General features: G+C 42.9%; 1 protein-coding gene across 3 annotated transcripts in view; it reads left to right on the top strand.

The window, feature by feature from the left end:
- The window catches only part of TAGAP (T cell activation RhoGTPase activating protein), a 105,996-nt gene that overhangs the window by 38,834 nt on the left and 44,081 nt on the right, over window positions 1-23,081 (top strand). For all 3 annotated transcript variants that reach the window (XM_059714554.1, XM_059714550.1, XM_019479862.2), the window contains one exon: window positions 11,328-11,498. In XM_059714554.1, coding sequence (XP_059570537.1) covers window positions 11,328-11,498 — 171 coding nt within the window. The remainder of the gene's footprint in view (window positions 1-11,327; window positions 11,499-23,081) is intronic.

The raw sequence follows: 23,081 nt of genomic DNA, 5'->3' as shown, positions 1-23,081 counted from the left end.
CTGGACTTTTATGGATGAGTAGGCGGGAGGGAGAGCAATGCTCTTGTGTGTGGGGGGAGCCCGGCTAGTAAGCAAAGTTGATGTGTGGGACTCCTCACCTCTTTGACCCAGATACATAGCTGTCCTTACAATAATGCCCATGTTAAAGCAGCTGTAATTAAAGAAGCTGTGGTTTGACATGCACTTGTCAAGGACATCCAGGACCAGAGGAACATCCCACACTGCACCTCTGATCTCTTGGCCACATCCCTCTTCTCCCCTACAGTTGCTGCTGCATTGCTTAGTAGTTATTGTTAAGTGGAATTTGCAACGGTACCTAAGTGACTTAGGAACCCAAGGGCCATTTACCCCAATGGAATCTGAGCTCCTAAATCACTCAAGCAGTCCTGAAGGCTCCACCCAATATTGTTATTATAACTTATTTATATTAAGAACCAGTTTACATGCACTGTCAGAGACTGCTTTGTGTTTGGTTCACACAGGTATAGAAGCAGGTTGTGAGTACACTATGCTATTGCCAGAGTTCCTAAGTTAAGGTTTAAGACGGGTTTATTCATGCCACCAGAGCAGCACAAACTGATCTTAATGCACTCAGAAACCCAGTTCCCTGTGTTTGGCAGTTCTTCCTGTACCTCATTTCTTGGCAAGAATTCTTCCAAGACTTCTTTAGCAAAGGGATCCCATCTTCATTTGGCTTTGTGAAGCACCAGATACCATTATATACTTTCACATCATACGTGTAACAACACTGCACTTCAGTCAAGATGTTGCGTCAGCCCTAAAGTACAACTTTCTCCTTCAGCTAGTTTACATAAATACTTCTCAAGCAAGCCTTACTCACGTTATAACACTCAGTGTCAGTGCAGTCAGGTCGCACAATAGATGCTGAAGACTTCTAGCACTCTCATCTTTACAACCCACAGTCGGTCCCCCCTTTAGAGGTGGAAGATTTTTACCACACAGAAAGGTAAAACTTGTTTCCTTTCGTAAGACACATGAGAGCATTGCAAGTTTCCTCTGTGTTCAAAAATAATGCTCTACTTCTCTAGTGACATCCTGCTCTGTGAGTTGTGTAACACACAGCACTGTTTCCTGTACAGTAGAAAATCCCAGTGTAAAGAACCCAAATTGTTTGAAAATATTGATCAACTGTACCCATTCCAATTATGGCTGGCCCAGTTCCTCTCATGTCCTGTGGAAATACCATTGGTCCGAGCCTTGGAAGAAGGAAGCTCTCAGGAAGCAAATCAATTTGGTAGAATGGGAGAGAGTGATAGGAGTTTTTCCCACCCACAAACTTACCAGGAGTTTTTGTATGTAGAATTCATACAGATCTCAAGGGATCCAAGAGGCTGGGCCATCCATGAAGATTGCCAATTCTGTCAGGGCTCTAAGCTCCCTTTAATTCAGGCCCTGAAGTTCTGTGCCCTCTCAGAAAAGGATGGCTTTGTGTAATTGTCAGGTATTTGCCTGGTGGATCTCTTCAGCTACCCAAGCCAAGATATGCTTGCTCCTGACCAGATGGGAGGCAAAAACTAGGCCTTACTTATGAGGTTGATATAATAGGGGGTAGTCAAATGTTCATTTGCAATGAAGTGCAGATCACTGGAACACTGTGACCTATTAAAGTTAGCATGTACTAAAGTTAGCACATAAGATAATCCTCACCTGAAAGGGAGCAACTTTGCAACACCATGATGACGTGTAACCCATATTGAACTGCTTGAACATGCACTTGTTCACATTTTAACTGCACTCAGTAAGTATTAAGATGAATATGTGATACCCATCTATTGACTCAAACATGCATGTAATCATATGATAATCATTGTATGGTCTGTCTGTCTATGGGTATAAGCAAATGTACATTTTAGCTTCTTTAAAGGGAAAGGGAAGCCGCATGATCCTGTAGTGGTACCAGTACGCTGGTAAGCAATACCAGTAGGAAAGTAAAGTACTGGAACAGGCTACCCAGAGAGGTGGCGGAATCTCCATCTTTGGAGGCTTTTAAGACTCAGGTAGACAAAGCCTTGGCTGGGATGATCTGGTTGGGGCTGGTCCTGTTTTGATCAGGGGGTTGGACTAGATGACCTCCTGAGGTTCCTTCCAAACCTCATTTTTGATTATTCTAAGCTAAATTTCCCTAACCTTGACCCTGGACAAAATATGGTTAAAGTTGGAGTGGTTTTGCTATGCTTGTATCATTACAGAGTCATGCAGATGTAATAGATGCATCTTAACAGCTGGCATCTGTATCCCTTGCTCTTGATGCAGTTATGTCTGTCTATACCCAGTAATCTCCATCATGCTTATCTCCTCTCTGACCTTTCATACAAACCTGAGCATGTATTGATTTGCATATTGAAATTGTCATTCATACCTTCAAAACATGAGCCATCCTCTGCACTCCAGAGTGATGTAAATCAGGAGTAAAGCAGAGGTCAGTTGAATTACACAGATGTGAAAATAGTGAAAGCAAAAGGAAACTCAAGTCTGCTTACTACAGGAACAGTGACATTTTCTTATATTTGCCAGTTTCAAGGATAGTGAGAGGGCTCAGGACCTGAGTAAAGTGTAAAAGTGATGCTACACTTCCTGTAGGCTCCCACACATTTTTCCCAATCCTGGAACCCAAGAAAGGTCAATTCAGCCCTCAGCCCACTTTAAAGGAGCCTCCATTTACATGACATGGTAATAAATGCACCAGGGTCATTCTTTTATCTGGGAAGCATGAGTGGTTACACATGCTCAAGGGTAGGGAGGGGCCATTTTAATTAGAGCAATTCCCTGACAGCTACTCTAAGTAAAACAGTTCACCATCATGTGTATTAAGCCCCCCTGTGGCCATTTTAAAACACAGGGAGGTTTAATACACATGAGGATAAAGCAACTCATTTGTGTTCTGATTAGAATAAGGAGCAGACTTGATTAATTGAGTCTGCTTGTGCGCATTCTAATTCAAACACAAACGAGCACATATATAGGCAGTCCATAAATCCAAACCAACACAATCACTGCGTTAGGCTTCCCCTTCTCCTCAACACACCCTGTCAGCTTTACACCACCTGTTAATCAGCTAAAATGGCTTCATGGGCTACACAGGGCTGGATTTTGTGAAGGACTTTTTTTTAGCATTTCCATCCTTCCGCAAGAATGGGGTCAAAGAAAGTCTTTCCACTCATTTTATTTCTGTGACCTCAACTCTTTGTTTCTACAGCACTATAGATTCCCAAGTGGTCACCCACCCAAATACTGTCCAAGTCTAAGACTGCTTCACTTCTAAAATCAGACAAGAGCAAGAACACTTAGTCTAGGACAGCTAAATGCAATTAAAAAACATCTGAACTGATTGCGTGATTTAAAACCTCTCATTGCATGGCACCTAGCACCCCCGCTCCTTCATCCACACATCACCTCCCACAAGGTAACCTTTTGCTTCATTCTAAACCATATTTGCTCATATGTCAATATCAACAAAAACAGAATAAAAACTTTCCAAAATGAACTTTCCCCTTTAGAATACAGCTCTTGTTTAGCTTGCTGGATAAGTGAAGTCTTGGGAGGAAACACTGTAGTATACGTGTAATTGTGTATGTCTGCAGTCTCCAAATCAGTAAAATTATGAATAGCAGGCAATGATTTGAGTCGTGATGTTTTTAACGAAACATACTTGATCACTGTATGATCCTGCAACTTGTTTGGTAGAGGGAGAGGCATGTAAAAACTGGGGAAAATAAAAGAGCAATTAGTTGGAAAAAGAAAGTTGCAAAGCTTCACATTGACAAGCTTCACGTGCACATTGCCAAGTGCATATATGTGGGTGAAATTTTCAAGCGTATGTGGGTGAAATTTTCAAGCGTGCATTGCGTTTGTTCTAACTCTGCTATCACGTCTTCTTATCAAGTCCTTATACCACACCTTGCCACCTTCTTGTACATGATACAGCTTGCTCATTATGCTCAGACAGATCATTTGGAGACCACTCACAGACCATTTACATCCCTGCAGTCAGCATCTTAGAAAGTGTTCCCTATCTTGTAGTTTATAGCCCCAAACAGAGAAGAGACATTGGTAAAATCCCTCTTCTTCACTGTATCTCTCAACTGGCCAACACCAAAAGAATATAATTTGTGGCATATTTTACAAGTCTAATTTGTACCGTGTGGCAGATGCTTGGCACAAAGCTGACAGTCATTTTCCAGTCTTGAATACATCTACTCCTGTATCCAATCAGGTGATGGTGCAAGTGGTTCTAGAGCTGTAAGAAAATGCTGTTATGACTTCAGTCAGCTAAATGTGGAAATTTTGCTGTACTGGAAATGTCTTCAGGCTATGTTTTGCCCTGTATATTGAACACTACTTGCAACCTCTGCATATATTAGAAGGATCAATATTGGCAAGGAAATAGAAGAGCTATTGGCATTGGTGGGTTTAAGGCTTCCAGTGACTTCGCAGCTAGAGCAGGAGCAGGCAAAATATGGGCTGGATCCAGCCCACCAGTGGATTTGATCCATCCCATAGGTGGGTGCCCAACAATTAATTGTATCCAGCCTGGCCACAGCTGCCCCTGGTGTGCTCCCCATGGAGCCAAGCCCTGCCTGCTCCCACCCAGGGCAGCATGCTGCACTCCCACCCTCGCTCACTGGAAAGCCCCAACCCCGGCTCCAGCCATTGCATGAAGCTTTCAGGAAGAGCTGCTGCTGCTCCTGCAGCCACCTGGGGAACTCCTCAGCTCCCCCCCACCTCCAGTGGCTCCTCCTCCTGTCCCTGCAGCAGTGCTTCAGGCAGTGGGGAATGAAAGGAAGCAGTGGCAAGCAGGTCGGGAGGGGGAGGGGAGCAGTGAGCCACACCAACACCCCAACCACACACCCCAGCATACCCCCACCACACCCCACCATACCCACAACCTCCCCACACACCCATACACCCTAACTACACACCCCACCATACCCACACCTCCCAATACACACACCCACCATACACATCCCCAGCCCCCAACCATATCCCACACCCCCCACATACACCCTCCCTACCCCCACACACAATATACAAAAGTAAGACTTTATTTAGAACTCTTATGCAATCACCTTTATATACACTACTCAAATACACATAAATCACAAAAATATTTTTTGAAATGAAATTAAAATCTGTTATAGTAGATGTTTTATTTTTAGTATCTGATTTTTTTTTTTTACCTATACTTTGTTAAAATGATTTCTTGTGAAAGTTTTTGGTGTGCGGCCCTTGATTTGATTTGTTTGGCTCCATTCTTCAGGAGGTCCAATGCCCCTGAAGCCCCCGCCGATTGGTTGAGGGTAATGGGGCAGGTTGCTAGAGGGATCACAACCCCTCGATATCTGATAGGTCCTGCCTGTGTCTGAGGCAGAACTCCTCGGGCTTCAGGGGCAGGCCACGCACCATGAGGGCAGGCCCCGTGGAAGGGCAGTGTTTCCTAGTCAAGGGGTGGACCTTCTGATATCAAGACCTATGTGATGGGTGCAGGGGACTCTGGGAATGACATGGCAGTGAGCAGGGCAAGGTTTGGTGTTAGATAGGTGGGCCTGCTTATGTCATGAACCATGTGACAGGGTGGAACTAACATTTCCAAGACTGCACACCCCCCCTCCTAAAAGGAGTACTTCTGGGCCAAGGGGAGGGACATCCGGTGGCAAAGGCCAGGGGTTGGGGAATAAGGAGGAGAGAGATAGACAGGCACTTCCAGTCCCAAGATGGTGGCCAGGGGGTAGGGTGCATGTCAAGGGGCAGGGCTTAGCAGCTTGACAGGTGGTGTTCCCTTGCAGCCCTTGACAGCTTGCCAAAACTCATTAAGCAGCCCTCCAGCCAAAATAACTGCCCACCCCTGAGCTAAAGTATAGTGCTGGGTCCAGCTTCTTTGTAATGGGAATCTTTCCCTAGCTTTGTGAGCATATTAATCGGAAAAACAGCAAAACACCTATGTGGTAATCATTATGTGAATGGGTTTGCAGCCTACCTTGGCCCAGTCAGCTTGCTCAGGCTGTTGTTAAATTTTGCTTTGGTCATTTCAATATGGTTTTGGAAGTAGAAGGTATAATCAAGACCACTAAAGTATATGGGATTCATGCAGTGAATCCATGCACTAGTTGCAGTGAATCCCACACTAGTTGAAGTTGAGTTCATACATAGCATTTCAGTTTCTAAGGTGAAATGTACTCATTTGTGTCTTTTCTGGGTTTGCACATAGATCATTATGTGCAAAAGTACTCAGCACACAGGCAAAGTATTTCATCAGAGCGTGCCAAGGAGAAACATACGAGGGTTATTCACTGGTGACTGCAGCTGCTACAATAGGGTTGGACAGTTGTAGCCATGACAGTTCAGGAAATGTACGAGAGACAGGGATTTTGGGGTGATATTTTCTATTGGACCAGCAGTAAAGTTAGAAGAGCTAATAGACAAGCTTTCAGGCAAAAAGTACCCTTCTTTGGGTCCTAAACAGTTAGTCCAATAAAGGATATCACTCAGTGCAGCTATACAAAGAATAATAAAAATGGCAGTTTGTTGGAGACCTGAGCACATCCTTTGAGCCGTATCCATGAAACTAAGCTTCCTGGCTTTAACACTGGCTCTTGAGAGCAAGGACACAATCCTGACCTTGCCTGTGTGAACTTGGAGACCACACAGAAAAGCTGTGATTGTTCACAACACCACTCCCCTGGAACAGAAATAACTGTCATGATCATCTCTGGTATACCTTCAAAAGAAGTCAGCTGGTCAGATTTAGGTTTCACAAAAGGTCTTAGTGTAGCTGTAAAACTATCAGGAACATCAGAAATCCTGGCAGAACCGGATCATCACCAATCTGAGTCACTACCACAAAAAAGACCGAATTAATAATATGTAAAATCTGCAAAGGACTAATGACCACCACAACACCTCAGCCAGTCCAATTGCCCACCCACTGCAGCTCAGCAGGAAAATCACACATGCTGCTATCAAGTGATCAAAACCTCAGTTAATGCCATGAGAGAATAAATTAATGACATACTTTCCAGAGAAAAACTGGATGCTGACATTAAAGTCATGAAAGAGGGAAAGAGGCAGGTTTAGATGACATTTGAATCCGAATCATAGAAAGGGTTGGAAGGGACCTCAGAAGGCCAGATAGTCCAACCCCCTGCTCAAAGCAGGACCATCCCCAACTAGATCTTCCCAGCCAAGGCTTTGTCTAGCCAGGTTTTGAAAACGTCCAAGGATGGAGCTTCCACCACCTCTCTAGGTAATCTGTTCCATTGATTTAATACCCTCCTATAGTGAGAAAATTCTTCCTAGTATCTAACCTAAACTTCCCTTGCTGCAACTTGAGACCATTGCTCCTCATTCTGTCATCTGCCACTACTGAGAACAGTCTACCTCCATCCTCTTGCTAACCCTCCTTCAGGTACTTGAAGGCTGCTATTAAGTCCCCTCTCAGTCTTCTCTTCTCTAGACAAAGTAAGCCCAGTTCCCTCAGTCTTTCCTCATAAGTCATGTCCCCCAGCCCTGTCACCATTTTTGTTGCCTTCTGCTGGACTGTCTCCAATTTGTCCACATCTTTTCTGTAGTGGGGGGCTCAAAACTGAACACAGTACTCCAGATGTGGCCTCACTAGTGCTGAAGAGAGGGGAATAATCACTTCCCTCAACCTACTGGCAACACACCTACCAATGCAGCCCAGTATGTCATTAGCCTTCTTGGCAACAAGGGCACACTGTTGGCTCATATTCAACTTATTGTCCACTGTAACCCCCAGGTCCTTTTCTACAGAGCTGCTGCCCAGCCCATCAGCCCCCAGCGTGTAGTGGTGCATGGGATTGTTCCATCATAAGTGTAGGACTTTGCACTTGTCCTAGATGAACCTCATGAGATTCCTTTTGGTCCAGTCCTCCAATTTGTCTAGGTCACTCTGAATACTAGCCCTACCCTCCAGCATATCTACTACTCCCCCCAGCTTGGTATCATCTGCAAACTTGCTGAGGGTGCACTCTATGCCATCTTCCAAGTCACTGATAAAGACTTTGAACAAAACCAGCCCCAGGACCGATCCCTGGGTCACTTCACTTGATACCAGCTGCCAGCTATACATCGAGCCATTGATTACTACTCTCTGATCCCAATGCTCCAACCAGTTTTCTATCTATCTACCTTATGGTCTATTCATCCAGCCCATACTTCCTTAGCTTGCCTGCAAGAATGTTGTGGGAGACCATATCAAAAACCTTGCTAAAATCAAGGTACACCACATCCACTGGTCTCTGTGCATCCACAAAGCCAGTCATCTCATGACAGAAGGCAATCAGGTTGGTCAGGCATGACTTGCCCCTGGTGAATCCATGCTGACTGGTCCTAATCACCTTTTTCTCCTCCAAGTGTTTAGAAACAGATTCCTTGAGGATCTGATCCATGATTTTTTCCAGGGAAATTCTTTAATATAGAAATTATGTTTGCTCTTTTCCAATCATCTGGGACCTCTCCTGATTACCATGAGTTTTCAATGATGGCCAAAGACTCTGCAATCATATCAGCCAACTCCCTCAGCACCCTCGGGTGCATCCCATCCAGCCCCGGGGACTTCTACATGTCCAACTTTTCTAAATAGTCCCTAACCTGCTCTTTCACCACTGAGGGCTTCCTACCTCCTCCCCACACTATGCTGCCTGGTGCTGTAGTCTGTCAGCTGACCTTGCCTGTGAAGACTGAGGCAAGAAAGGCATTGATCACTTCAGCCTTTTCTGCATCCTCTGTCACAAGGTTGCCTCCCCCATTCAGTAAGGGACCCACACTTTGGCTGATTCTCCTCTTCCTACCAACATACTTATAGAAACCTGTCATTGTTACCTTTCACATACCTGGCTGCAACTGCAGTTGAGCTTTGGCCTTCCTGACTTCATCCCTGCATGCCTGTGGAACAAGATAAAAAACTATGGCCTTGGAATATGACAATGTGTGTTTGACACATTGCTCTGCTGAAACTACCAGTGGTCTGCCAACAGGTATATGTAATGGCCATTTTGAAATCTGGCCAAGAACTACAAGATCCAAACATTTCAGACCTATTTTGTTTCTGTGCTGTATATTCAAGTGAGTGGAGTGTTTAGTGCTGAACAGCTTTATGTTAGTGAGCAGGAAATGGATTGTCAGTCCTAGACAGAAGTTAATGCCTGGGGGAGCAAGCATAAGCAGTGGGGGAAAATATTATTTAGAAGGGCTGAGCCCCACCCGACCCCCACCCCCCTCCCACAGGGCTGTTGCCAGGCCAGAGTGTGCTGGTGCTATGTGTAGCAGCAGAGGAGCAGCTGCACGCCGAGCAGCACTGGGCACTGTGGAACAGCAGCACCATGGTACTGCTGCTGTCGCCAGTTGCCACGAAAAGTTTGGGGGGGCTAATCCCCATTAGCCCTGGCCTTCTGCTGCTTATGGGAACAGGGTTGAGACAGTAGAGTACACAGCAGTTTGAAAATTTCACCCATAGTTGCTACCCTTCAAAGAAAACCATGGACAGAAGCAACTTACAAACAGTGCTGGGTTGGCAGCACTGATTTAATATTTTCTGGGGCAATATTTCAGCTGCAAGCTCCATCTGGTGTGCAGGCTGGCAGTAGGCTCAGCTCTGTAGCTGTGACTACTTGGTTTCTACAAGGAAAATTTGTTTCTTGAGGCTGCCTTTCAGAAACAAGGTGTGGATGGATCTACCTTGTGCTGTATGTGAGAAAATATAGTAGCTAGTTTAAAGCTGGCTCAGGGGCCTCTACACTGCTCTGCATTGTAGTCATACCTTTAGTGTGTCACAATCTTAAGATCCAAGATCTTAAAGATAGTCTTGTCGTTAAATGTAAACACAAGTTAAGTTAGTTCAGTGTGATGGGATAGTAAAAATAAGCATTTGGACTTCAGGGATAAATACAGCCCAACCTCCTAACCTGCTTCCCCCAGGCACTAATGGCATCTCTTGTACTTTCCAGTAAGACATGGGGAGGTTAGATAGGGCAAAAATGGCAGGCCTAATCTAACTTAGTTCACCTGAGGAGGTGCACTAAATTAAGTCAGGCACTGATTAGCTTGATCTACTGTACACATTTGGAGCACAGCCCCAAGACTAGGAAAGACCAGCCACTCACCCCAGCCCAGGGCTGCACTTTTCCTGCCAGACAGACCCGCCCCGACTCACCAGCTCCCCTAATCATCATCTAGCATCCCCCTTGCACCAACCACCGCCCCTCTCCCCATGGACCCACTAGCCCTCCTGATCCCATCCAGCCCTCCCCTCACCCCAACTTAGGTAAAATTCCTGGCACGGCTCCCAGCAGTGGCAAACATCTATACAAATGGGACTGTATGTACAATACTGTGTCTTAAAGTAAGTGGTGTGATCATAGATTGAGTCCCGGGAATGTTTGCATGTACTCATTATGTCTTGCATTCTCCTCTGTGAAGTGATAGGTTTTGCTATTTTACAGGTGAAGTAACTAAGGCAGAGTGAGACAAAGAACACAAAGTGGCATGTCTACATGGTCATTAATGTGCAGTAGTTACTGTGCATTTAATTTAGTACTTGCTTAATGAAGTCCTAACAAAATGCACAGTAACTTGTGCTACTGTGCAGTCGCACTGGTGCATGGTTTTTTTTTGTGATTTTTACTGCACAGTAGCCTAATAATATTGTGTAGCAGTGTATTAGCACAGCTAATAACCAGCACGCTACTATGCAGTGTTATTAGACTACTGTGCAGTAAGTGTCTTGTGTAGACACTTACTGGGCATGTCTACCCAGGCGTTTATGCCGGCTTAAATTTACTGCACAGGAAGCAGGAATAGGCTGGCATCTACACTTGCAGGTGTTAAAATGCATTAACATTGTGTGTGGACTGATTTGAGACTAAAGTTAGTCCCAAGTCAGTCCACACACAGTATTATTGTGCAGTAAGATGTCTACATGTGCATTACCACGCAGTAATTAGTCAGGTGTAAATTTAATACCTGCATGATGCAGGTATCAAATTTATGCTCAAATTGGTATAATTTGCCATATTTACTGTGCAGTACAGGCATACACATGTAGATGCATGCCTGTACTGTGCAGTAAATGTGCATGTGTAGATGCACCCAGTGAGAAATAAATTCCCATATTGCCTCATCTAGCCCTGGTATGTAATCATTACTCTGTGCCCAAACTAGACCTCGATTATTAATCCAGACTATGACCCCACCCTTGTCCGGGTAAGTGAGCAGGGGGACCAATAGTCTCATCTGGTCCTATCATATTGAGATAGGAGAAAGTTAATGCTTTATTCCTCTTTGTTTTCCAGGGACAGCCAGGTTTGTGCAGTACCCATCGAGCAATGTCCTTTTGTGCTGGGCCTAACAAGTGAAGATTCAGAGCTGATTCTGAATGAGTGTGTACAGCTGACACAAAGCCTGAAGACAAGGGAGAAACACCTATTCCTCTTCAGTGATTCACTTATTATTGCCAAGTTCAAGTAAGCATATGAAATCAAATTTCTCTCCACTCACCTGCAGCACTCACCTGAGATGAAACACCACCGGACAAGTTCTAACATCCTTACTTCAGCTTCTATCAGTCAAGTGCCCACTACGGTCACTGCTACATTTTCCTAAATAGGGAAGGAGGGCCTGCTTCTATTTCACTCACATGGACCAAGACATTATTCCAGTGAACTCCCTGGACCTTCTCACAGAGCATAGCACTGATCTATCGGGGTCAGGTTGTAAGAATTAAGCCTTGGGAAAGGGCTTCATTATGTAGTCTTGGGCCGTGCTATACTAACTGCAGCATAACTCCACTGAATTGCCTCAAAGGTTTTACCAAATTGATACCAGAATAACTTAAAGAGTAAAGACCAATATAGTGCAGTCCAATGCAATGCTGCTTGTTTTAAAGACTACAGCAGTTATGATGACACAGCTTTCAGATACCTCGTGGAAAGTTAGGATTCTGGGGGCAATCATTTGGAAATAAGGAGAATATAGCATGCCTACAGTACATTTATCACCCCTAGGGAGAAAAGCTATTTCAGATGGAGTTAATGTGAGCAAATAAAAATCAGAACCAGCCTGAAAAACAAAGTCAAATTTCTATAATGCAAAATGAAGCAAAGTTCCCCACAGTTTGGGAGGGGGGGAAATTAAACCAAAGTCACAGCATCTGTTTCTTATTGAGCAATGTAATCCATAAAAATACCATGAAACCTTTTTTGTACAAAGCCCTAGCGACCAAAAGAAGTCATCCAAAATGAGGCCATGTCCCTGTCCACCCCTGCATCTCAAATACATTGGAAGCCACCCTGTTTCTCAGAAACACTATTTATCCAAATGATGCTTTATTTCTATGTCCTCCATCTTATACTGCACAGTGTGTGTGCACACAGAAGGTAGTAAGGGCTCAGGTGCTTGGATTCACAAAGGAGACAAGAATTACGAGTCCACTGCTGCTATGAGATCTAGCTTCCTCAGAAGAGACAGGAAAAGGGAGGAGATGAGAGAAAGTGTGTTGGGAATCAGAGGAATGGAAAGTCTCCTCTGATGGTTAGGGCTAGTTTACATATCTGCAGAGCAGGAACAAGAACCCCAAGCCAGAAAACACAGTCAAGCATAACCCTAAAAGTTAAAAGCAGGGCAGTTGGAGCCAAGTGTTGAGAGCCAGTGACCAAAACCAGGAGCCAGAAGCCAGGATCAGTAATGAAGAATTGAGGACTGGGCAGAAACAGGAACCAGGGTGGGAGCAGGGAGAGAAGGCCAAAAGGCAGTCAGAGACCAAGTGCAGCTTGACTTCTGAAGCACTCACTGAACAGTTGACATAATTCTTGGGTAGAGAAAGGTAGTTAGCCATGTTAGTCTGAAGTTAAGCAGAAGTGAAGAAGGTATGACACCTTCTAGAACAACTCAATGATTCTCAACCTTTTTAGACCCAGGGCACCCCTCAGTAGACTCCAGACACCCCTCAGAAAATGCCAGCTTTTAGTTGTCACTCTTTTTTTACTCCAGAAAAATACTAGAGAAATTCTTCTGTTGCAAAGAACTCAGAAAGCACACAACAGGTCAGAATATTTTCTAACATTATAGATTCCTATCTGAAAACTCTGGGTTTTTCTTGTGAATCACGCTTGCACAACTCACAGGGCTAACATTCAGTGATACCCTGAGCACCCCTGAAAGGATATCCAAGCACCCTGGTTGAAAATCACTGGACCTTGTTCAGAGAAGTATACGCTTTCATAGGCTACCGCCTACTTCATCAGCTCTTATACCAAAGTAGGTGGTAGCCTATAAAAGAACATAAGAACTGCCTTTTATTGGGGCAGATTATAAGGTCCATCATGCAATGTCCTGTGTCACACATTGGCAACGAGCAGAAGCTGAAAAGGAGAGTGAACTGGGTTTGATCAGGGTTTTTTCTACTGTTCCTCTTTCACCTGCAGCCTTCAGCATTTAAAGTCTAGGCAGTTCTGATTCAGAGGCTGTATCCCTAACTCCCACGTTCAATAGCTACTGATGTACCTTTCCTCCATGAATTTGCCCAACCCCTTTTTGAATCTGACTAAACTGTCAACTTCCACAATATCTTGTGGTAACAAGTTCCACATTTCAATTTCATGCTGTGTGAAAAAGAACTTCCTTTTGTTAGCTTTAAACTTACTACCTAAGTTTCATTTTGTGACCCCTAGTTCTTGTATTGAGAGAGAGAGTAAATAATAAATCTCTATTTACTCTCTTTTGACCATATAGTATTTTGTAAACCCTCTTTGTTTCCCCCTGCAAGCATCTCTTTTCTAAACTCTTTCGTCTCTCTTCATATGGAAGCCCCTCCATACCACTAATCATCCTTGTCGCCCTTCTCTGGACCTTCTCTAGTTCTTCTATTTCCTTTTTCAGGTGTGGGGAACAGAACTGGACACAGTGTTCAAGGTGCGGATGCACCATAGATTTATAAAGGGGCATAATGATACTTTCCACTTTGTGTACAATTCCATTCTTAATAATCCCTAATATTTTTTGCTTTTCTGATGGCTCCTGAGCAGTAAGCTGATGTTTTTAGTGAACTGTCCACAATGATTCCAAGATCTCTTTCCTGTGTGGTAAAACCTAATGTAGAGCCCATTATAGTATAGGTATAGTTTGGGTTATTTTTGTCCAGGTGCAAGACTTTACACTTATCTACAGTGAGCGAATGCTTCTCTATCAGGTGCCACACTGCCCTGCATACTTGTTACTAGAGTGGCCAAGAATGCAGTTTCACCACCACAACAATCAACACTGGGCACATTTACATGTGCATTAATGAGTTTTTCCTAATGTAAAGTACTAAATAAATGTGCATTAGGCTGCCCTAATGTGCAGTATTGAAAGTGCACATTTTTTTAAGTGACACTTCATGTGCTGTAACCTATTTTACTGTGCATTATGTAATTGCATGTTTTTTCACATGACACTTTAACACACAGTAAAATAGGCTACTGCACATTAAAGCGCATGTGTAGACACGCCCACTGTGTATGAAATGCTAAGAATGCTGGAGGCCCAGGTCTCTAGTGCAAGGGACACTCCCCAGTTATACTCATGCCCTCATTTCTAAAGCTGATGCACAGAGTACCTGAGCAGGTGGGTGGGATTTATTGCCTTGGCTTAGCTCTCTGCCACCATGCTGTAGACATGTCCTAAGAGTACTGAACTTAAAGCTTAAAGCTCAGCTGCCTGCAGCCAAGAGTGCAGTCTAGCACAGCTGGACCCAATCAGGAGTCAGGTAGTTCCAGCTAGGCCGCATGTGCCTACACAAGATGCTACAAGCACAGTAGACTAATTCTACCATGGATTAGCACAGCACGTTAGCACAACCACCTACAAAATGTGCACTAGTGCTACTGTGCAGTAGTGCCATTAACAGCGCATCAGCTTTAGTACCTGTAGTAACAGGTACTAACTTAATGTGCCATAATGTGTAGATGCATTTGCTGAGGATAAAAGATTGCACCAAAATACTCCCATCTCTTCCAGCCAGAAGAGTTGGTCTCAGACAAAGAGATGCAGCTGTCATAGCCTGACAATAATAGGCAATTTGATCACAATTCTTGACTCATTTGGCTGAGTAGAGACACAATGCTTCCTGGAGTTCCTGTGAAAGTATAACCATACCATGGGGTCTGTTCCTGACAGGCACAACTCTCCCTTTAATTAAACAAGAAAATACTGAACACTAGCCATTGTTGTGTCATTTTAAATGTGTCTATTACCTGTTGTCCTGATATAAGGGGCATAGCTAGTCAAAGTGAACACAAGCTCTCAGTGCAATGCTGTGACAAAAAGGACTAGTGTGTTCCCTTCCAGAAGTATAGAAAACAGGAGGTGATTTTACTGGAATACTGGTTTCTGGCACATGCCTGCTAAAAAGTATGTTGCAAAATTAGAGAGAACAGAAAAGAACCACAAAAAATTATTTGAGACATGGAAAGTTTCATGCCTTGCCGCAAGAAATGAAAATAGCTTAATCTGTCTAGTTTATCGAAAGAATATCAAGAATTGACTTGATGGTGGCATATGAGTAGGATCTTGGGGAGAAAATGCAGGGCACTAATCTGCTGTTTAATTTTGCAGAAACCAATGGCTAAACATTAAAGTGAGGTGAATTCAAACTATAAATAAGACACATTTTCAAAAGTGAGGGTAATTAACTACTGAAACAAACTGCCACAGGAGATGGTGGATTCTTTGGCTCTTGGTGTCTTCAAACCAAGTTTGCCTTTCAGGAGGAAAGGTTTTAGCCAGAAAATACAGGACATACAATAGCCCAGCACAAGTTATTGTGCTCAGCATCAGAATAATTGGATACAGTTCTTTGGCCTGTGTAAGCAGGAGGCCAGACTAAATGATCTAATATTCCCTCACTGACTTTTACATGTGAATGCATGATTCTAAGTTGTTCTACATTTCTCTAAAACAAAATTATAAGTGTTTTATGTTTGGCATCCATGGATGTTGCAGCCCTGATTCAGACAGACTCCCACCGACTTCACTGAACTGCCACTCGAGTAACTTTTCAGGGTCAGGCCCAAAATTTATACTCCGATATCACTCTAGTACACAGTTTGCATACATCAAAAGCAAGGTAACAAAGTAAGTTTCTGAAAGTGATTAAACACATCCAGGGTGTATCTACAAGTGCCATTAAGGCACTGTGATAAACTCCAGGGCAATTTGCAGTTGCTCAAATTGATGCCATCTAGGGTGCACATGCAAGCACTGTGCCCAGGACCGCAGCAGTTGGAGCCAGGGCAGAGCAGCCCCCAGCTAGCAGAGGACATGGGGGTCATCCCTGGGCTCCAGGTGCTGGTGTCAGACAGCAGAGGTGCTGTCTGGGGCACAAGGGAGGTAAAAGGCAGGGCTGGGCAGCAGGCAGCCCCCTCATGTTTGCACCCTCATGCCCCAGCTAATCCCAGTCACCATCTACACACTTTGGTGCAGTAATTGTGCCATAAAATACTACTTTCCCCAACAGTACTATCTTAGGGTGCAATTAATTAATCTATTGCACCTTAATACCAGTACATGTGTAGATGGTCACCCTTTACTGCGGAGCTTATTAGTGCAAATGTGCCTCCAAAGTCATAGTAAGGATCAAATGCTACTCCGTTTCCTCCAAGCACAGAGGAATATTTGACTACTATGAATTAAACTTTGCACCTGAAAACAAAGAAGGTTTAGTCCTGAAAGAACCTGTGCTAAACTCTCCCATAAATCCAATGACAAGTAATCTCCTCTGGGCTGACATGATAAACTTAACATTGCAAGAGAGAAAGGTTTATGTTAATTATGTTTGGTGAATACAGAGTAAAATGAATTTCTTTAGTTCTTATATATTGGTTATTCCAATAATTTTGCTAAAAATAAACTGTAAAATCCCCTACCTTTATTTTTGAAAGAAAACAAGAAACTCCCAGTCAGTTATAAACAAAAGATGGGGAAATCCTACACTTAACCAATTGTAGTCTTGCTTCAAGTTAGTGTTTGTGGGGATTTCTCAGAGCTCATTGCAGCGAGTAGAAAGTCAAGCTGAAAGTGAAATTTGTTAAGCTATTTGGAGCCCTTGATGAATGAACCACAGGTATGAATGCTAATTCACTGCCTCCTTTTCTGCTGAAACAAATCAGGTGAATCACACACCAATACTAGACTAGATTAGATCTGAGGAAAAACTTGTATGATTCTATGCTTTACTGTTACCTACTCAAAGAACACACTTTAAGAAATGCTTAGGGTCCTCAGTAGAGAGATTCAAATATTTTTCAACAATATATTTTTTTAATTATGACAAATTGAGTTTCCAATAAATAGAAATTGTTGTGGAAAAAAAGTGGTTAGTTGAGTGGGGAAAGCAGTTTTCAGTTCCTGAAAACTGAAAACTTTCAATGAAAATGTTTTGCATTCATTTACCTTTTTTGAAACAAAAATCTTTTTTCCCAGAAAGCTACAGACTGGAGTTTGTTCTGAAAGGTGAATTAAACAGATTTTTTTCCCTCAGCATCTTCATATTTTTGATTCTAAGCATATAAATTCAATGTAATTACCACCAGGCTGCCTCACACTACGTGGAAGCATGACAACATTTTTTTAAATTGAAGAAAGTACCATAGTCCTGAAAGGAAGATGCCCAGTGTTAGGTTATAAAAATATTTCCCTTGGGAAAAGTTAACAAAAAATTGGATTTAACCTAAGCTATTAATACCCTTCCCTCCACTCTGTATTCTTCTTGTCTGTTTACATTGTAATCTCTTTGAGGAAGGACTATTTCTTATCCTGAATCTATACAAGGCCTAAAATAATGGGGCCCTGATTGTGCTTGGTCCTTAGATACTCTTATAATAGACATGATCATAAATACTAATCATGATAACAACATAATTCAGGATAAGTTTTTTAGATGAAATCTCAGTTGTAAAATTCAGCCTTGCAATAGTCATAGCATTGACATGCCAATTTTCCAGGTAGGCATAAACAAAGCTGTTCACAGAACACAGGAAATCTTTAATTTGGGGTGCTATTAATTGGATATTTGGATATGAGTCACTGGCTTTCAATTAGTGATCTGATGTGTTTTCAAGTTCCTATACAAAAGACAACTGTTTCAGAAGAATGAGTCAAAAAATATGTACAGTCACCTTGAAGAAAAGTAGTTTAAATTCCCATATGAATCAGTTCTTGAATATCAGTGTTCTAATCACAATCTTTTATCTTCATCCAGATGTCCCTCTGGAAATCTGCATTTAAGCCAATACAATGGAGTCTCTAATTACTATACCATTCTCTATATTGAGCTAGATCCATTCATGCTGTTATAGAAGCAAATGTGTGAGAAACCTATCAATCCTTGCTTATTTTAAATGGGACTTTGAAACTTAATCACTCAAGATGATACTGACGGGGCTGTCCCATGGACAGCTCTGGCCTGAAAGAGGCCCTCTACAACCACCCTGAAGGAGTCCCTCTATGACCACTATTAAACATGTATTTATCTGCCTGAGATAAAGTGGTATCAAGAAGGAATTCTCATATGGGTCAGAGTGGTAAGGACAATGGGGCTCCTTTCCTTCATCCATAGAGTGGAGCCTAGTCTGTTTCCCAAATCTTCTGGGCATATTTCACAGAAATTCCTTACCATTTCCAGGACCCAAAGCAATGATGGTGCCCTCAGCTTCTATTCTCATCTTGTGGCACACCATCGATTTTGAGACTTTTGTTGTTTTGTACTAGAGCCCCTAAGTCTTATAGGATATTCTTGTAGGAGTGCTTTGTGGATAGAGGGGCTACAGTAGATGTTCTTGTGAATCTTAAGGTCTATTACATGGTTGTCTGTGATCACAAGGGATTTACTGGGTGACCCAGATGGTCATTTCTGGCCATATGTTTGCAATGCTGAGAGCTTCTTTGAAGTCACTGCTCTGCAGATTGTATAGTCTGTATTCCCTCCTTCCCCTCCCACAACATTGGAACACTAAAATTAGGCAGAGCTGAGCCCATTCAGGGAAGATGTCTGTAGGGCCTTTTAGGGCATATCATCACACCGGCATTAAGTAAAGTATAGGTAGTTTTACAGAACATTTACTGTCCTGGGGATGTTGGCATTCTAAAACAGGTTCTTCTTGTAATCTAATCTATAAATAAATTGGGTTATCTAGGGACTTTTAGTAGCATATTTGCCCAACAGACCAAAACAGTTCCTCTATAACACTAGAAAGAAATGTTACTTTCTGAAACTTAGCAGACATTTAGCAGGTGTTTTGAAGTGTGACGTTCCCTAGTTTCCTAAGGGTTTGTGGGGTTTGGGTTTGTTTTTGTTTTTTGGTGTGCGAGTATAAATTTGATAGAGATCACACATACATTAAGAATTAAATTCAACCCCTCATAACCAGCCTTGAGGCAAGGAAATTAGACCAGGCACTGGGTATGCACCTCAGGTCCCTAGTGAACCCAGAAGGATGAGAACAATACATAGTGACAAGACCTTCTGGCTCTGTGGCCCTGCACCTTACGCTGACATCTAGACATACAAACAGGCAATGACAGCATGCAGGGGATGGCCCTGAATTTGCCCAAGGGAACGCTGCATTTCCTGCAGGGCTTCCCCTAGTTTCCCACATCCTCTCCTTTCCCTTTCTCAGCCTGCACAGAGGTACTGGTTCAAAGGCCTCCAAAACCACAGAGACAGGGGCAGGATTGGTATAAAACAAGATAAAGCTTGCACCTTATAGACTAAAAACAAGATAAGTTTGCACCTTATAGACTAATTAAATTAGAGATCAAATCTACCCTGCCTACTGCTTGACTTCAGACTAACAAGACTACCTATTTCTCTCTGCTCAAGGGCAGAATTCCCAGTGAAGTTAATGGCAACACTCCCATTGACTTCAATAGGATCAGGATGAAACCTCATGTGTAGGCCCACTTTCCTAAATTTCTGATGTTGAAACCATGGAACACCCCCAGAGTACCACTTCTCTCACTGAGCTGACTCATTCCTTATCAAGATATAAGAGGACGAGAGCCCACACAAGGTACTTATTAGGGCTCTGCAGAGCTTCGTCCCCAATTCGATTCGGTGGAGATTCAGCGGCCAAATCTCCAAATCTAAATCGAATCAGAGGACCCTTTAATCTCTCTGAATCAATTCAGACAGATTCGGTGATTCAGACATAGACATAGCTTTAAATGTTTTTTCTACATACCTCTAGACAGTAGGGGTTCTGAACGCTGCAGTGCTTGGACAGATGCAGAGTCCCACAGAAGCACAGGGGGCTCCCCAGCATGCTTGGCAGCAGACCTGAAAGTGGACCAGAAACATTTCCAGTCCACTTCTGGGTCTGCTGGGGAGCATGATGCCCCGCCGCACCCCCGCGAATCTTTAGGCATGCATGGTTTTCATTTGAACTGTTAAGACAAACTGATACCTCTACATGAAGTGCAATATGGCCCTTAATACGCACACAAGGCAGAAAAAGACTTCATCTGTCAAACAGTAAAGTGCGCAAACTTCCATTTAGCTAGCTCAGAAGTGTGAAAACTTATATCAAATCAGGTTTTGAATCTGCAACTCTAGGAAGTATAAGTTGTAGCATGACTCCAGGACTTACTCCCAATTTGTAGCATAACAGATCAGAATGCCTATGTGTTTCACTGAAAAGTTAGGAGAATGAGGGAGAATAACTGAAATGAGGAACTTTATTATATTCATTTAACTTAATTTTCTCTCTTTTAAAATACAACAAAATGCTAACAGTTTTTCTTAACCCTTATTGTGACATATATTCTTTCTTGAGCTGAAACTGTTGTACCAGAAAAAATAGATTGACTGTGAAGCTCTAAGTTCTGGGAAAAAATATGGGTTTTACAAAACAAACACTGACAGCCCCTGAATGGCAGCATTGCAACTGTGCACCTCCCACTTGAACCAAGCCAAAAAAGATCTCGGGTTTGTTCAGTGGACAGGAAGCCCACCACTGTGGTTTGACTTTTCACTTTCCTCCTACATTAACAAGATTGCTCGCCATCAGGTTAGCGTGTCTCAGATTACTCATGTGGAATTTAATTTATCAAGCTGAGGGCTCGGGAAATAACAGATCCTACACACAGATTCAGTCTTGTTTGCAAAATCGGCATTAGTAATAGGCGAAGTGCTGCTTCTGTTTCCCATCAATACTATTCATTTCTGCTGTGAATAAGTGACTTGTCAAGGAATTGATTGAAAAGAGAAAAAAGCACTCTAGTGTTATATCTCTCTGATTTCTCTTCAGCAGTCTGTGTCTATGTGCTTTTTAATTCTTTTGTTTGGGGCAATTAAACAAGTTTCGGTTATTGTATGAGATACTTTTCCCATCAGATATTTTCCAGACAGTGCATTTAAGTGAAATTCTTAAATGTAAAGTGCAACGGAGAAAAATTCAGTTTATACCTTCACTGATATTTCTTTCTCCTTCTTTAGGAAGTAGGGGGTTCTTCCCGCTTATTTTATAACCTTTCATATATCAGGAACTTTAAGTTTTGTCTTCCTCTTTTTTAATATAATTGTAACTAGAGATCTGAGAAATGTGTTTAACAGAACCAGAAATCTGAAGAAAAAGCCTGTGCCTTCTCAGTTGCTCCAATTTCACTTCCTTGAGACAAATTATGCCATCTTGCTTCTAGTTCTTCAGTTGTCCACAGAAGCTGAAAAAAAAATAAATTTAGATAATAATATGAACATGCTAAAAAAAAAAATTCCAGGTTTATTTATGCATCATAAAAAAGCAACAGCAAAACACATCTAGTTTCCTTTGTTAGACACCTTTAATAGCACAGTGGCTTTTTGCTATATACAGACACATTAAGCAGCCAAGCTAATAGGCCTCACACTTGTAACTGACAGTAAAAAACTGGACGAGTATTGTCTATTTAAAAAATTACCAATGGTATCTGACAGTGCTACTACAGGGTGTACCTACACATATAACTAATGTGCATTAAGGTTACTGTGCAGTACCTTAAGGTGCATTAATATGTGGTCAGGAACACATCTACACATGCTTCCATCAGGAGCAGTTCAAGTCAGGGCTGCTGTGTCACCCTGCAGCAACCAGGGGGGACTCCAGGCTCCCCCGGATCCCAGCCCCAGGCTGGCAGGGAGCATGAGCCAGGCCTGGGCTCAGGGGAAGGGGAGAGCTGTCCCACTTCTCAGGCAGCTTCCTGCCAGCACCATGCCAAGCAGGGTGAGCCCAGCTCAGCCCGGGGCTCATAGAGAACTGCCCCACAAGTGGGATACTTCCCTACCACCCCTGCTGTCTAGACCAAGACCAATTTGCTCCCAGTCAACTGTCTACACATGCGCCACTGCACAGTAGCTACTGCACTATATTTCTTGGTACTGGAAACTATGCATTAACCTAATTTACTGTGCAGTAAATGCTGTGCATGTATGAGATAATTTTCCCATCAGATATTTCCCATCAGATAGACATTGACACTTTGCTGTGCAGTAGATTCGTCTACTGCGCAGTAAAGCGTCTTGTGTAAACACGCCCACAGAGTATCATCCTACTGCAAAACAGAACTATAATTCAGAGAAGCAAGTGATCCAGAAAGCATCAACTCTCCAGAGAAGGCAAAAGAGGGTCGTTTTCCTCTCTGCTGCCTTCTTCTGCTCAAAGGTGACACCATTACAAATCTTCTGTGAGTGGCTAATGTAAAAGAGCTGCACATATATCATCCTCTTTGCACAGGGACAGAAGATGATATCTTAGCAATAGAGAAACTGTATTTTGAGTAGATTCTTACTAGGGCTAGCCACACTACTTCTGATGAGAAAAGTATCCAAACAAATCTCCACCCAAACTCAAACGCAACCGTTTTGAAGGTTAAATACAGCCAGTCCAGGTGGCAGGATCTAGATGGCAGGAAGGATCCTCCTGTACTAAGAGCATATTTCATAACTACTTGTTTCAGTTCCTGCTGAGACATCTGGCATCAGGCTCTGTGGGAGATAGGAAAATGGACTAGAAGCACTGCTCTGACTGTGTTTGGCA

This window comes from Alligator mississippiensis, chromosome 1 (assembly GCF_030867095.1).
Source record: "Alligator mississippiensis isolate rAllMis1 chromosome 1, rAllMis1, whole genome shotgun sequence".
NCBI lineage: Eukaryota > Metazoa > Chordata > Crocodylia > Alligatoridae > Alligator > Alligator mississippiensis.
Note: the sequence above shows the minus strand (reverse complement) of the source record. Positions and strands in the feature narration are given on the sequence as shown.